At 47.5% G+C, this 16,758-nt stretch overlaps 1 protein-coding gene and 1 long non-coding RNA gene across 3 annotated transcripts in view; both read right to left on the minus strand.

Annotated features, from left to right (window-relative positions):
* Positions 1-3,928: 3,928 nt before the first annotated feature.
* On the minus strand, positions 3,929-5,509 carry LOC121552446. The gene is made up of 2 exons (XR_005997199.1): positions 5,337-5,509; positions 3,929-4,831 (listed from the first exon to the last, which is right to left on the minus strand). It is a non-coding gene; the product is annotated as an uncharacterized LOC121552446 (long non-coding RNA).
* Positions 5,510-5,561: 52 nt separating this feature from the next.
* LOC121552431 (DNA (cytosine-5)-methyltransferase 3A) overlaps positions 5,562-16,758 on the minus strand; it is a 164,584-nt gene continuing 153,387 nt past the window's right edge. For both annotated transcript variants that reach the window (XM_041865365.1, XM_041865364.1), the window contains one exon: positions 5,562-6,244. In XM_041865365.1, coding sequence (XP_041721299.1) covers positions 6,103-6,244 — 142 coding nt within the window. In that variant the 3' untranslated portion in view covers positions 5,562-6,102. The remainder of the gene's footprint in view (positions 6,245-16,758) is intronic.

The raw sequence follows: 16,758 nt of genomic DNA on the forward strand, positions 1-16,758 counted from the left end.
CCAAATCTGTATAGCTTGACTTTGATTTAGCTTTTCCAGCATTAGTAGCCATATTGTACTTTCAAAATGTCCAGAAAACGTTGTTTACTAAATCGAGCTGTGCGTAACGCGATGCGCCACTTCCTTGTTTACATTTCCAATGGACACTAAACCGTGTTGTGCGCCTGCTGAATACACAGGCTTTTTCTCATACAAAGGACCATCTCATACTCCTGTAAAGCCCAGCTCATTGGCTATCTAGCTAGCTACAGTTGAAGTCGGAAGTTTACATACACCTTAGCGAAATACATTTAAACTCAGATTTTCACAATTCCTGACATTTAATCCTAGTAAGAATTCCCTGTCTTAGCTCAGTTCGGATCACCACTTTATTTTAAGAATGTGAAATGTCAGAATAATAGTAGAGATTTATTTCAGCTTTTATTTCTTTATTTCTTTCATCACATTCCCGGCTGCGTGGTCCCGTGGTGTTTATAGTTGTGTACTATTGTTTGTACAGATGAACGTGGTACCTTCAGGCGTTTGTAAATTGCTCCCAAGGTTGAACCAGACTTGTGGAGGTCTACAATTATTTTTCTGAAGTCTTGGCTGATTTCTTTTGATTTTCTCATGATGTCAAGCAAAGAGGCACTGAGTTTGAAGGTAGGCCTTGAAATACATCCACAGGTACACCTCCAATTGACTCAAATGATATCAATTAGCCTATCAGAAGCTTCTAAAGCCATGACATCATTTTCTGAAAATGTCCAAGCTGTTTAAAGGCACAGTCAACTTAGTGTATGTAAACTTCTGACCCACTGGAATTATGATACAGTGAATTATAAGTGAAATAATCTGTCTGTAAACAATTTTTGGAAAATTTACTTGTGTCATGCACAAAGTAGATGTCCTAACCGACTTGCCAAAACTATAGTTTGTTAACAAGAAATTTGTGGAGTGGTTGAAAAACAAGTTTTAATAACTCCAACCTAAGTGGAGTTATCCGACTTCAACTGTATGTTTCAAAAAGATAGGTGGTCATTGGACCAAGATACAGTCAATCAAGTGAACACCGCCTGTCTCATCGGTGCGTAATGATGTCGTGTCTTCGTGGCTAAAATAGTTTTTGTATTGGATATACCTAATGCATAATGATGAAGGAAAGGCTGGTTACCTTCTGGAGTGTCTGAGGAATAAATAGGAACCTAACTTGACTGGCTGAAACAAGGTTTAGTGTTCGACTTTCACTGATTTCTTTCTTTGCAAGTTGAACGAGTGGGAATATAACATGGATCGTGCATACAACATGGATCGAGTTAGGATATAAAAATTGATTTTATCAAACAAAACTATTTTATCTCTGGGACCCTCAGGATGACAAATCAGAGCAAGATAACTGAATGTAAGTACATTATTTACCTTCAGAGGTGAATGTATCAAACCAGTTGCCGTGATAAGTGTTTTGTTGTTGTGCACTATCCTCAAACAATAGGATAGGGGGGGGTCAAAATCAAAAGTAACAGTCAGTATCTGGTGTGGCCACCAGCTGCATTAAGTACTGCAGTGCATCTCCTCCTCATGGACTGCACCAGATTTGTCAGTTCTTGCTATGAGATGTTACCCCACTCTTCCACCAAGGCACCTGAAAGTTCCTTGACATTTCTGGGGGGAATGGCCCTAGCCCTCACCCTCCGATCCAACAGGTCCCAGATGTGCTCAATGGGATTGAGAACCGGGCTCTTCACTGGCCATTGCAGAACACTGACATTCCTGTCTTGCAGGAAAACACGCACAGAACGAGTAGTATGGCTGGTGGCATTGTCATGCTGGAGGGTCATGTCAGGATGAGCCTGCAGGAAGGGTACCAAATGAGGGAGGAGGATGTCTTCCCTGTAACGCACAGCGTTGAGATTGCCTGCAATGACAACAAGCTCAGTCCGATGATGCTGTGACACACCGCCCCAGACCATGACGGACCCTCCACCTCCAAATCAATCCCACTCCAGAGTACAGGCCTCGGTGTAACGCTGATTCCTTCGACGATAAACGCGAATCCGACCATCACCCCTGGTGAGACAAAACCGCGACTTGTCAGTGAAGAGCACTTTTTGCCAGTCCTGTCTGGTCCAGCGACGGTGGGTTTGTGCCCATAGGCGACATTGTTGCCGGTGATGTCTGGTGAGGACCTGCCTTACAACAGGCCTACAAGCCCTCAGTCCAGCCTCTCTCAGCCTATTGCGGACAGTCTGAGCACTGATGGAGGGATTGTGCATTCCTGGTGTAACTCGGACAGTTGTTGTTGCCATCCTGTACCTGTCCCGCTGGTGTGATGTTCGGATGTACCGATCTTGTGCAGGTTTTTACACGTGGTCTGCCACTGCGAGGACGATCAGCTGTCCGTCCTGTCTCCCTGTAGCGCTGTCTTAGGCGTCTCACAGTACGAACATTGCAATTTATTGCCCTGGCCACATCTGCAGTCCTCATGCCTCCTTGCAGCATGTCTAAGGCATGTTCACACAGATGAGCAGGGACCCTGGGCATCTTTCTTTTGGTGTTTTTCAGAGTCAGTAGAAAGGCCTCTTTAGTGTCCTAAGTTTTCATAACTGTGACCTTAATTGCCTACTGTCTGTAAGCTGTTAGTGTCTTAACGACCGTTCCACAGGTGCATGTTCATTAATTGTTTATGGTTCATTGAACAAGCATGGGAAACAGTGTTTAAACCCTTTACAATTAAGATCTGTGAAGTTATTTGGATTTTTACGAATTATCTTTGAAAGACAGGCTCCTGAAAAAGGGACGTTTATTTTTTTAGTGAGTTTATATATCGGAGAACATGTGCTTTTGTTTACAATGTCATTGTAGTCACCATTATCCGTATTGAGCAACAACTGTCCCGATTTCAGGACACCCATCCAGTAGAGGTTAAAACCCCACTTGTTTCGTTTTGGTTGATGGTCAGTGACTCTTTGTTAGTTCCCCCTTCTGTTTGAGTGACTTTTGGTTTTCTTGCTGGGGAATGTAACAACTTTCAAAGCAGAATTACTTTTCCATTGTTCCTCAACTGCATTTTCTAGCTCTGAGTCTCTACTTTTATCCAATGTAACACAATTTCAAATGTTGCTACATAGGACTGAATCCAGGTGGTGGGTCACATATTTTTTGATTGACTCTGGGACCATTTTTTGTTGGGCTTGGGACTTGGACATTCTGAACTTTATTTGGGGCTAATTTAATTGGTTTTGTGAATTCATACACTTTGTATGATAATATATGCTTATTTTTCTCACTTTATTCATTTTGTCTGTCTTGCTTCGGTCACTCTCATAGGAAAACAGCATTTCTTTGAACTTTTATATGGTTGCATAGTTTGCAATCCAAGCTGATTGTTAAAATGTTCCCACCAGACTGTTCCCACAATCTAATGAAACATTCTGGTAACCATTAAATAACAGACTAAATGTGTTCTGGGAACGTTCTTGTAACACCAGGTGAATGTTTTTGGCACCCTAAAATAAAGGTTGTTGAAACAGCCACACAACTGGACAGTTTTGGTGTTTTGGAACATATATTTTGTGATGTTCCCACCAGACTGTTCCCACAACCTAATGAAACATTCTGGGAACCTTTTAAAGAACACATTAAGGAACGTTTAGGAACGTTCTTGAAACATCAGGCAAATATTTTATACGAATGTTCTGCTTTTGGGGAATGTTCTGCTTTTGGGGAATGTTCTGCTTTTGGGGAATGTTCTGTGGTGGTTTTTAAAGATGTTGTAAAGATGAAATATCCTTGGAATGTTCTAAAACATTTATGATCAAAACATCCTAATGTTAGATAAAACCCTAGCTAGAACTTAATGGGAATCTTAGCGAATGTTCTGAGAATGTTCACGATTTGCTGGGGAGGGAGGAAGAAGGTATATGTACCACAATACACGCCAGACAGTATCTCTAGGCTAAAACATGAATCCTTTATTCATTTCAGGTTCAAGTACAAAGTTAAAATGCCTTTAGTTATTCTGCATACAAGATACAAGAGTACATAATTTTGCCTTTGACTCTCTACCACAACTAAATACAGCCATTGGAAAGACAACCTTATTCTAACTATAGATCTGATATATTCTAACTATAGATTTGTCATATTTCATTTGAGCACCTTTTGAAACCTCACCAGTCCTTCCTCTTCATTCCAGCCATGAGACGAGCCATGTCTGTGTGTATGACAGCCTGCTCGGCCTCCACCTTGTTAAAACTGTCAACAGATGACCATAACCTTCGTTGACTTATCACCTGTCAATCAAATAACCACCAGTAAATCACATCAAACAACAAATAAACATCCCACCCCCTGGCCCCAAGCCCCTCCCCCTACAGTACAACAGACCACTCACTATACTGACAGATAGTAACTGATGGTAACCCATAGTAACTATAATAACCCATAGTAACTATAGTAACCCATAGCAACCATATTACCGTAAGGGAGCACCTTATGACATAACGCCCCACTGCACCATGGGAGACAGGTGTGTTTGCGCGTGACGGAGCACAGTGTTGGAAACAGCTCATCATAACTGTGTGTGTGCGCAGCAAACTGTGTAACCTGCTAGTGTGACCGACTGCTGAGTAAACCTAGATTGTCTGCGCGCCACGAGACCATGTTAGCCCGCTGAACTAAAGACTAGGCTCTCTCTGGGCAGTAACCTGAGTCCTCAGGTCTCAGGCAAGTTACTCATCATGCTGAACTACCTCCACTACGCTGAACTGTAGAACCCCTGACCTCTAACCCCTGACCTCTAACCCCTGACCTCTAACCCCTGACCTCTAACCCCTGACCTCTAACCCCTGACCTGTAACCCCTCCACAACGCTGAACTGTAGAACCCCTGACCTCTAACCCCTCCACTACGCTGAACTGTAGAACCCCTGACCTCTAACTCCTGACCTCTAACCCCTGACCTCTAACCCCTGACCTCTAACCCCTGACCTCTAACCCCTGACCTCTACCCCCTGACCTCTAACCCCTCCACTACGCTGAAGTGTAGAACCCCTAACCTCTAACCCCTGACCTCTAACCCCTGACCTCTAACCCCTGACCTCTACCCCCTGACCTCTAACCCCTGACCTCTAACACCTGGCCTCTAACCCCTGACCTCTACCCCCTGGCCTCTAACCCCTGACCTCTAACCCCTAACCTCTAACCCCTGACCTCTAACCCCTGACCTCTACCCCCTGACCTCTAACCCCTGACCTCTAACACCTGGCCTCTAACCCCTGACCTCTACCCCCTGACCTCTAACCCCTGACCTCTAACCCCTGACCTCTAACCCCTAACCTCTAACCTCTAACCCCTGACCTCTAACCCCTCCACTACGCTGAACTGTAGAAAACAAGCTGCTACCTAAAGAGAAAGAAACACTGTAAACTAATGAAACTACTGTAGAAAGACCTGGTAGTGACCTCTCTGTGTGTGTGTGTGTGTGTGTGTGTGTGTGTGTGTGTGCGTGTGTGTCTGTGTGTGTGCGTGTGCGTGTGCGTGCGTGCGTGCGTGCGTGGGTGCGTGTGTGCGTGTGTGCGTGTGTGCGTGTGTGCGTGTGTGCGTGTGTGTGTGTGTGTGTGCGTGTGCGTGTGCGTGCGTGCGTGTGTGTGTAGCACCATAGATTTGATTATCAGTCCTGAAGGGAGATGAGATGTAGAGGAGATGAACCATGAATGAGTGTTGAAGCACCTTGGTCGACTAGCACCATGACGTCTGACGTGTGTGACAGAGACTGGAAGAGAGATAGTCCAGGTTGTTGGAGTGTTGCTTTGTGGTTGGATAACAGTTTCAGTTTGTGATTGGTTAGCACCGGGGTGGGTGTGTGTCCTGGTTTGTGATTGGTTAGCACCGGGGTTGGGGCGTGTCCTGGCTTGTGATTGGTTAACACCGGGGTGGGGCTGTAACCTTTCTGGTTGGGCGTCGGCCTGTGGGTCGTGGGAGGGGCTCCAGGCTGAGAACTCTTTCAGTTGATGTGTGTGTGTGTGTGTGTGTGTGTGTGTGTGTGTGTGTGTGTGTGTGTGTGTGTGTGTGTGTGTGTGTGTGTGTGTGTGTGTGTGTGTGTGTGTGTGTGTGTGTGTGTGTATTAGTTGCAGGCGAAGTACTCTTTGAGCGGAGCGAAGAGGTGTCGTATGACCGGAACGCTCCAGGACCGCCCCAACAGACGCTGTCTGGAGAGACGACTCATGTTGGACACATCAGTGTAGTGGACCGGGAACCCAAAAACCCTGCAGAGAGAGGTAAAAGGTCAGAGGTTAGAGGTCAGTAGAGACAATAGAAAATTGCTTTTCTTTCGAAAACAAGGACATTTCTAAGTGACCCCAAACTTTTGAACGGTGTGTAGGTCAGGGGTCAGGGGTTACCTCTCCATCTCAGTATAGTTAGGTCAGGGGTCAGGGGTTACCTCTCCATCTCAGTATAGTTAGGTCAGGGGTCAGAGGTTACCTCTCCATCTCAGTATAGTTAGGTCAGGGGTCAGAGGTTACCTTTCCATCTCAGTATAATTAGGTCAGGGGTCAGAGGTTACCTCTCCATCTCAGTATAGTTAGGTCAGGGGTCAGAGGTTACCTCTCCATCTCAGTATAGTTAGGTCAGGGGTCAGAGGTTACCTCTCCATCTCAGTATAGTTAGGTCAGGGGTCAGAGGTTACCTCTCCATCTCAGTATAGTTAGGTCAGGGGTCAGAGGTTACCTCTCCATCTCAGTATAGTTAGGTCAGGGGTCAGAGGTTACCTCTCCATCTCAGTATAGTTAGGTCAGGGGTCAGGGGTTACCTCTCCATCTCAGTATAGTTAGGTCAGGGGGTCAGAGGTTACCTCTCCATCTCAGTATAGTTAGGTCAGGGGTCAGGGGTTACCTCTCCATCTCAGTATAGTTAGGTCAGGGGTCAGGGGTTACCTCTCCATCTCAGTATAGTTAGGTCAGGGTCAGAGGTTACCTCTCCATCTCAGTATAGTTAGGTCAGGGGTCAGAGGTTACCTCTCCATCTCAGTATAGTTAGGTCAGGGGTCAGAGGTTACCTCTCCATCTCAGTATAGTTAGGTCAGGGGTCAGAGGTTACCTCTCCATCTCAGTATAGTTAGGTCAGGGGTCAGAGGTTACCTCTCCATCTCAGTATAGTTAGGTCAGGGGTCAGGGGTTACCTCTCCATCTCAGTATAGTTAGGTCAGGGGTTACCTCTCCATCTCAGTATAGTTAGGTCAGGGGTCAGGGGTTACCTCTCCATCTCAGTATAGTTAGGTCAGGGGTCAGAGGTTACCTCTCCATCTCAGTATAGTTAGGTCAGGGGTCAGGGGTTACCTCTCCATCTCAGTATAGTTAGGTCAGGGGTCAGAGGTTACCTCTCCATCTCAGTATAGTTAGGTCAGGGGTCAGAGGTTACCTCTCCATCTCAGTATAGTTAGGTCAGAGGGTTACCTCTCCATCTCAGTATAGTTAGGTCAGGGGTCAGAGGTTACCTCTCCATCTCAGTATAGTTAGGTCAGGGGTCAGGGGTTACCTCTCCATCTCAGTATAGTTAGGTCAGGGGTCAGGGGTTACCTCTCCATCTCAGTATAGTTAGGTCAGGGTCAGGGGTTACCTCTCCATCTCAGTATAGTTAGGTCAGGGGTCAGAGGTTACCTCTCCATCTCAGTATAGTTAGGTCAGGGGTCAGGGGTTACCTCTCCATCTCAGTATAGTTAGGTCAGGGGTCAGGGTTACCTCTCCATCTCAGTATAGTTAGGTCAGGGGTCAGAGGTTACCTCTCCATCTCAGTATAGTTAGGTCAGTCAGGGGTTACCTCTCATCTCCAGTATTAGTTAGGTCAGGGGTCAGAGGTTACCTCTCCATCTCAGTATAGTTAGGTCAGGGGTCAGAGGTTACCTCTCCATCTCAGTATAGTTAGGTCAGGGTCAGAGGTTACCTCTCCATCTCAGTATAGTTAGGTCAGGGGTCAGAGGTTACCTCTCCATCTCAGTATAGTTAGGTCAGGGGTCAGGTTACCTCTCCATCTCAGTATAGTTAGGTCAGGGGGTCAGAGGTTACCTCTCCATCTCAGTATAGTTAGGTCAGGGGTCAGGGTTACCTCTCCATCTCAGTATAGTTAGGTCAGGGGTCAGGGGTTACCTCTCCATCTCAGTATAGTTAGGTCAGGGTCAGGTTACCTCTCCATCTCAGTATAGTTAGGTCAGGGGTTACCTCTCCATCTCAGTATAGTTAGGTCAGGGGTCAGAGGTTACCTCTCCATCTCAGTATAGTTAGGTCAGGGGTCAGGGGTTACCTCTCCATCTCAGTATAGTTAGGTCAGGGGTCAGAGGTTACCTCTCCATCTCAGTATAGTTAGGTCAGGGGTCAGAGGTTACCTCTCCATCTCAGTATAGTTAGGTCAGGGGTCAGAGGTTACCTCTCCATCTCAGTATAGTTAGGTCAGGGGTCAGAGGTTACCTCTCCATCTCAGTATAGTTAGGTCAGGGGTCAGGGTTACCTCTCCATCTCAGTATAGTTAGGTCAGGGGTCAGGGTTACCTCTCCATCTCAGTATAGTTAGGTCAGGGTCAGAGGTTACCTCTCCATCTCAGTATAGTTAGGTCAGGGTCAGGTTACCTCTCCATCTCAGTATAGTTAGGTCAGGGGTCAGAGGTTACCTCTCCATCTCAGTATAGTTAGGTCAGGGTCAGAGGTTACCTCTCCATCTCAGTATAGTTAGGTCAGGGGTCAGAGGTTACCTCTCCATCTCAGTATAGTTAGGTCAGGGGTCAGAGGTTACCTCTCCATCTCAGTATAGTTAGGTCAGGGGTCAGGGTTACCTCTCCATCTCAGTATAGTTAGGTCAGGGGTCAGAGGTTACCTCTCCATCTCAGTATAGTTAGGTCAGGGGTTACCTCTCCATCTCAGTATAGTTAGGTCAGGGGTCAGGGGTTACCTCTCCATCTCAGTATAGTTAGGTCAGGGGTCAGGGGTTACCTCTCCATCTCAGTATAGTTAGGTCAGGGGTCAGGGTTACCTCTCCATCTCAGTATAGTTAGGTCAGGGGTCAGAGGTTACCTCTCCATCTCAGTATAGTTAGGTCAGGGTCAGGGTTACCTCTCCATCTCAGTATAGTTAGGTCAGGGGTCAGGGTTACCTCTCCATCTCAGTATAGTTAGGTCAGGGGTCAGGGGTTACCTCTCCATCTCAGTATAGTTAGGTCAGGGTCAGAGGTTACCTCTCCATCTCAGTATAGTTAGGTCAGGGGTCAGAGGTTACCTCTCCATCTCAGTATAGTTAGGTCAGGGGTCAGAGGTTACCTCTCCATCTCAGTATAGTTAGGTCAGGGGTCAGAGGTTACCTCTCCATCTCAGTATAGTTAGGTCAGGGGTCAGAGGTTACCTCTCCATCTCAGTATAGTTAGGTCAGGGGTCAGGGGTTACCTCTCCATCTCAGTATAGTTAGGTCAGGGGTCAGAGGTTACCTCTCCATCTCAGTATAGTTAGGTCAGGGGTCAGAGGTTACCTCTCCATCTCAGTATAGTTAGGTCAGGGGTCAGAGGTTACCTCTCCATCTCAGTATAGTTAGGTCAGGGGTCAGGGTTACCTCTCCATCTCAGTATAGTTAGGTCAGGGGTCAGGGGTTACCTCTCCATCTCAGTATAGTTAGGTCAGGGGTCAGAGGTTACCTCTCCATCTCAGTATAGTTAGGTCAGGGGTCAGAGGTTACCTCTCCATCTCAGTATAGTTAGGTCAGGGGTCAGAGGTTACCTCTCCATCTCAGTATAGTTAGGTCAGGGGTCAGAGGTTACCTCTCCATCTCAGTATAGTTAGGTCAGGGGTCAGGGGTTACCTCTCCATCTCAGTATAGTTAGGTCAGGGGTCAGAGGTTACCTCTCCATCTCAGTATAGTTAGGTCAGGGGTCAGGGGTTACCTCTCCATCTCAGTATAGTTAGGTCAGGGGTCAGAGGTTACCTCTCCATCTCAGTATAGTTAGGTCAGGGGTTACCTCTCCATCTCAGTATAGTTAGGTCAGGGGTCAGGGGTTACCTCTCCATCTCAGTATAGTTAGGTCAGAGGTTACCTCTCCATCTCAGTATAGTTAGGTCAGGGGTCAGGGGTTACCTCTCCATCTCAGTATAGTTAGGTCAGGGGTCAGGGGTTACCTCTCCATCTCAGTATAGTTAGGTCAGGGGTCAGAGGTTACCTCTCCATCTCAGTATAGTTAGGTCAGGGGTCAGGGGTTACCTCTCCATCTCAGTATAGTTAGGTCAGGGGTCAGAGGTTACCTCTCCATCTCAGTATAGTTAGGTCAGGGGTCAGAGGTTACCTCTCCATCTCAGTATAGTTAGGTCAGGGGTTACCTCTCCATCTCAGTATAGTTAGGTCAGGGGTCAGAGGTTACCTCTCCATCTCAGTATAGTTAGGTCAGGGGTTACCTCTCCATCTCAGTATAGTTAGGTCAGGGGTCAGAGGTTACCTCTCCATCTCAGTATAGTTAGGTCAGGGGTCAGAGGTTACCTCTCCATCTCAGTATAGTTAGGTCAGGGGTCAGAGGTTACCTCTCCATCTCAGTATAGTTAGGTCAGGGTCAGGGTTACCTCTCCATCTCAGTATAGTTAGGTCAGGGGTCAGGGGTTACCTCTCCATCTCAGTATAGTTAGGTCAGGGTCAGAGGTTACCTCTCCATCTCAGTATAGTTAGGTCAGGGGTCAGAGGTTACCTCTCCATCTCAGTATAGTTAGGTCAGGGGTCAGAGGTTACCTCTCCATCTCAGTATAGTTAGCCAGGGGTTACCTCTCCATCTCAGTATAGTTAGGTCAGGGTCAGGGGTTACCCTCCATCTCAGTATAGTTAGGTCAGGTAGGTTACCTCTCCATCTCAGTATAGTTAGGTCAGGGGTCAGGGTTACCTCTCCATCTCAGTATAGTTAGGTCAGGGTCAGGGTTACCTCTCCATCTCAGTATAGTTAGGTCAGGGGTCAGAGGTTACCTCTCCATCTCAGTATAGTTAGGTCAGGGGTCAGAGGTTACCTCTCCATCTCAGTATAGTTAGGTCAGGGGTCAGAGGTTACCTCTCCATCTCAGTATAGTTAGGTCAGGGGTCAGAGGTTACCTCTCCATCTCAGTATAGTTAGGTCAGGGAGGTTACCTCTCCATCTCAGTATAGTTAGGTCAGGGGTCAGAGGTTACCTCTCCATCTCAGTATAGTTAGGTCAGGGGTCAGAGGTTACCTCTCCATCTCAGTATAGTTAGGTCAGGGGTCAGGGGTTACCTCTCCATCTCAGTATAGTTAGGTCAGGGGTCAGAGGTTACCTCTCCATCTCAGTATAGTTAGGTCAGGGGTCAGGGTTACCTCTCCATCTCAGTATAGTTAGGTCAGGGGTCAGGGTTACCTCTCCATCTCAGTATAGTTAGGTCAGGGGTCAGAGGTTACCTCTCCATCTCAGTATAGTTAGGTCAGGGGTCAGGGTTACCTCTCCATCTCAGTATAGTTAGGTCAGGGGTCAGGGTTACCTCTCCATCTCAGTATAGTTAGGTCAGAGGTTACCTCTCGAGGTCATACCTCTCCATCTCAGTATAGTTAGGTCAGGGGTCAGGTTACCTCTCCATCTCAGTATAGTTAGGTCAGGGGTCAGGGGTTACCTCTCCATCTCAGTATAGTTAGGTCAGGGTCAGGGTTACCTCTCCATCTCAGTATAGTTAGGTCAGGGGTCAGGGTTACCTCTCCATCTCAGTATAGTTAGGTCAGGGGTCAGAGGTTACCTCTCCATCTCAGTATAGTTAGGTCAGGGTCAGGGGTTACCTCTCCATCTCAGTATAGTTAGGTCAGGGGTCAGAGGTTACCTCTCCATCTCAGTATAGTTAGGTCAGGGGTCAGAGGTTACCTCTCCATCTCAGTATAGTTAGGTCAGGGTCAGAGGTTACCTCTCCATCTCAGTATAGTTAGGTCAGGGGTCAGAGGTTACCTCTCCATCTCAGTATAGTTAGGTCAGGGGTCAGGGTTACCTCTCCATCTCAGTATAGTTAGGTCAGGGTCAGAGGTTACCTCTCCATCTCAGTATAGTTAGGTCAGGGGTCAGGGTTACCTCTCCATCTCAGTATAGTTAGGTCAGGGGTCAGGGTTACCTCTCCATCTCAGTATAGTTAGGTCAGGTCAGAGGTTACCTCTCCATCTCAGTATAGTTAGGTCAGGGGTCAGGGGTTACCTCTCCATCTCAGTATAGTTAGGTCAGGGGTCAGGGTTACCTCTCCATCTCAGTATAGTTAGGTCAGGGGTCAGAGGTTACCTCTCCATCTCAGTATAGTTAGGTCAGGGGTCAGGGGTTACCTCTCCATCTCAGTATAGTTAGGTCAGGGGTCAGGGGTTACCTCTCCATCTCAGTATAGTTAGGTCAGGGGTCAGAGGTTACCTCTCCATCTCAGTATAGTTAGGTCAGGGGTCAGAGGTTACCTCTCCATCTCAGTATAGTTAGGTCAGGGGTTACCTCTCCATCTCAGTATAGTTAGGTCAGGGGTCAGAGGTTACCTCTCCATCTCCAGTATAGTTAGGTCAGGGGTCAGAGGTTACCTCTCCATCTCAGTATAGTTAGGTCAGGGGTCAGGGGTTACCTCTCCATCTCAGTATAGTTAGGTCAGGGGTCAGAGGTTACCTCTCCATCTCAGTATAGTTAGGTCAGGGGTCAGGGGTTACCTCTCCATCTCAGTATAGTTAGGTCAGGGTCAGGGTTACCTCTCCATCTCAGTATAGTTAGGGTCAGGGGTCAGAGGTTACCTCTCCATCTCAGTATAGTTAGGTCAGGGGTCAGAGGTTACCTCTCCATCTCAGTATAGTTAGGTCAGGGTCAGGGTTACCTCTCCATCTCAGTATAGTTAGGTCAGGGGTCAGAGGTTACCTCTCCATCTCAGTATAGTTAGGTCAGAGGTTACCTCTCCATCTCAGTATAGTTAGGTCAGGGGTCAGAGGTTACCTCTCCATCTCAGTATAGTTAGGTCAGAGGTTACCTCTCCATCTCAGTATAGTTAGGTCAGGGGTCAGAGGTTACCTCTCCATCTCAGTATAGTTAGGTCAGGGTCAAGGTTACCTCTCCATCTCAGTATAGTTAGTCAGGGTCAGAGGTTACCTCTCCATCTCAGTATAGTTAGGTCAGGGTCAGGTTACCTCTCCATCTCAGTATAGTTAGGTCAGGGGTTCAGAGGTTACCTCTCCATCTCAGTATAGTTAGGTCAGGGGTCAGGGGTTACCTCTCCATCTCAGTATAGTTAGGTCAGGGGTCAGAGGTTACCTCTCCATCTCAGTATAGTTAGGTCAGGGGTCAGAGGTTACCTCTCCATCTCAGTATAGTTAGGTCAGGGGTCAGAGGTTACCTCTCCATCTCAGTATAGTTAGGTCAGGGGTCAGGGTTACCTCTCCATCTCAGTATAGTTAGGTCAGGAGGTTACCTCTCCATCTCAGTATAGTTAGGTCAGGGGTCAGAGGTTACCTCTCCATCTCAGTATAGTTAGGTCAGGGGTCAGAGGTTACCTCTCCATCTCAGTATAGTTAGGTCAGGGGTCAGAGGTTACCTCTCCATCTCAGTATAGTTAGGTCAGGGGTCAGAGGTTACCTCTCCATCTCAGTATAGTTAGGTCAGGGGTCAGAGGTTACCTCTCCATCTCAGTATAGTTAGGTCAGGGGGTCAGAGGTTACCTCTCCATCTCAGTATAGTTAGGTCAGGGGTCAGAGGTTACCTCTCCATCTCAGTATAGTTAGGTCAGGGTCAGAGGTTACCTCTCCATCTCAGTATAGTTAGGTCAGGGGTCAGAGGTTACCTCTCCATCTCAGTATAGTTAGGTCAGGGGTCAGAGGTTACCTCCTCCCAGTATAGTTAGGTCAGAGGTTACCTCTCCATCTCAGTATAGTTAGGTCAGGGGTCAGAGGTTACCTCTCCATCTCAGTATAGTTAGGTCAGGGTCAGAGGTTACCTCTCCATCTCAGTATAGTTAGGTCAGGGGTCAGAGGTTACCTCTCCATCTCAGTATAGTTAGGTCAGGGGTCAGAGGTTACCTCTCCATCTCAGTATAGTTAGGTCAGGGGTCAGAGGTTACCTCTCCATCTCAGTATAGTTAGGTCAGGGGTCAGAGGTTACCTCTCCATCTCAGTATAGTTAGGTCAGGGGTCAGAGGTTACCTCTCCATCTCAGTATAGTTAGGTCAGGGGTCAGAGGTTACCTCTCCATCTCAGTATAGTTAGGTCAGGTGGTTACCTCTCCATCTCAGTATAGTTAGGTCAGGGGTCAGGGTTACCTCTCCATCTCTCAGTATAGTTAGGTCAGGGGTCAGGGGTTACCTCTCCATCTCAGTATAGTTAGGTCAGGGGTCAGGGTTACCTCTCCATCTCAGTATAGTTAGGTCAGGGGTCAGGGTTACCTCTCCATCTCAGTATAGTTAGGTCAGGTCAGGGTTACCTCTCCATCTCAGTATAGTTAGGTCAGGGTCAGGGTTACCTCTCCATCTCAGTATAGTTAGGTCAGTGAGGTTACCTCTCCATCTCAGTATAGTTAGGTCAGGGTGTTACCTCTCCATCTCAGTATAGTTAGGTCAGGGGTCAGAGGTTACCTCTCCATCTCAGTATAGTTAGGTCAGGGGTCAGAGGTTACCTCTCCATCTCAGTATAGTTAGGTCAGGGGTCAGAGTTACCTCTCCATCTCAGTATAGTTAGGTCAGGGTCAGGGGTTACCTCTCCATCTCAGTATAGTTAGGTCAGGGGTCAGAGGTTACCTCTCCATCTCAGTATAGTTAGGTCAGGGGTCAGAGGTTACCTCTCCATCTCAGTATAGTTAGGTCAGGGGTCAGAGGTTACCTCTCCATCTCAGTATAGTTAGGTCAGGGGTCAGAGGTTACCTCTCCATCTCAGTATAGTTAGGTCAGGGTCAGGGTTACCTCTCCATCTCAGTATAGTTAGGTCAGGGGTCAGGGTTACCTCTCCATCTCAGTATAGTTAGGTCAGGGGTCAGAGGTTACCTCTCCATCTCAGTATAGTTAGGTCAGGGGTCAGAGGTTACCTCTCCATCTCAGTATAGTTAGGTCAGGGGTCAGAGGTTACCTCTCCATCTCAGTATAGTTAGGTCAGGGGTCAGAGGTTACCTCTCCATCTCAGTATAGTTAGGTCAGGGTCAGGTTACCTCTCCATCTCAGTATAGTTAGGTCAGGGGTCAGAGGTTACCTCTCCATCTCAGTATAGTTAGGTCAGGGGTCAGGGTTACCTCTCCATCTCAGTATAGTTAGGTCAGGGGTCAGAGGTTACCTCTCCATCTCAGTATAGTTAGGTCAGGGGTCAGAGGTTACCTCTCCATCTCAGTATAGTTAGGTCAGGGTCAGGTTACCTCTCCATCTCAGTATAGTTAGGTCAGGGGTCAGGTTACCTCTCCATCTCAGTATAGTTAGGTCAGGGGTCAGGGTTACCTCTCCATCTCAGTATAGTTAGGTCAGGGGTCAGGGGTTACCTCTCCATCTCAGTATAGTTAGGTCAGGGCTCAGGTTACCTCTCCATCTCAGTATAGTTAGGTCAGGGGTCAGAGGTTACCTCTCCATCTCAGTATAGTTAGGTCAGGGGTCAGGTTACCTCTCCATCTCAGTATAGTTAGGTCAGGGGTCAGAGGTTACCTCTCCATCTCAGTATAGTTAGGTCAGGGGTCAGAGGTTACCTCTCCATCTCAGTATAGTTAGGTCAGAGGTTACCTCTCCATCTCAGTATAGTTAGGTCAGGGGTCAGAGGTTACCTCTCCATCTCAGTATAGTTAGGTCAGGGGTCAGGGGTTACCTCTCCATCTCAGTATAGTTAGGTCAGGGGTCAGAGGTTACCTCTCCATCTCAGTATAGTTAGGTCAGGGGTTACCTCTCCATCTCAGTATAGTTAGGTCAGAGGTACCTCTCCATCTCAGTATAGTTAGGTCAGGGGTCAGAGGTTACCTCTCCATCTCAGTATAGTTAGGTCAGGGGTCAGAGGTTACCTCTCCATCTCAGTATAGTTAGGTCAGGGGTCAGAGGTTACCTCTCCATCTCAGTATAGTTAGGTCAGGGGTCAGAGGTTACCTCTCCATCTCAGTATAGTTAGGTCAGGGGTCAGAGGTTACCTCTCCATCTCAGTATAGTTAGGTCAGGGGTCAGAGGTTACCTCTCCATCTCAGTATAGTTAGGTCAGGGGTCAGAGGTTACCTCTCCATCTCAGTATAGTTAGGTCAGGGGTCAGAGGTTACCTCTCCATCTCAGTATAGTTAGGTCAGGGGTCAGAGGTTACCTCTCCATCTCAGTATAGTTAGGTCAGGGGTCAGAGGTTACCTCTCCATCTCAGTATAGTTAGGTCAGGGGTCAGGGTTACCTCTCCATCTCAGTATAGTTAGGTCAGGGGGTCAGAGGTTACCTCTCCATCTCAGTATAGTTAGGTCAGGGGTCAGGGTTACCTCTCCATCTCAGTATAGTTAGGTCAGGGGTCAGGGTTACCTCTCCATCTCAGTATAGTTAGGTCAGGGGTCAGAGGTTACCTCTCCATCTCAGTATAGTTAGGTCAGGGGTCAGGGGTTACCTCTCCATCTCAGTATAGTTAGGTCAGGGGTCAGAGGTTACCTCTCCATCTCAGTATAGTTAGGTCAGGGGTCAGGGGTTACCTCTCCATCTCAGTATAGTTAGGTCAGGGTCAGAGGTTACCTCTCCATCTCAGTATAGTTAGGTCAGGGGTCAGAGGTTACCTCTCCATCTCAGTATAGTTAGGTCAGGGTCAGAGGTTACCTCTCCATCTCAGTATAGTTAGGTCAGGGGT

This window comes from Coregonus clupeaformis, chromosome 36, assembly GCF_020615455.1.
Source record: "Coregonus clupeaformis isolate EN_2021a chromosome 36, ASM2061545v1, whole genome shotgun sequence".
In the NCBI taxonomy this organism is placed as follows: Eukaryota; Metazoa; Chordata; class Actinopteri; order Salmoniformes; family Salmonidae; genus Coregonus; species Coregonus clupeaformis.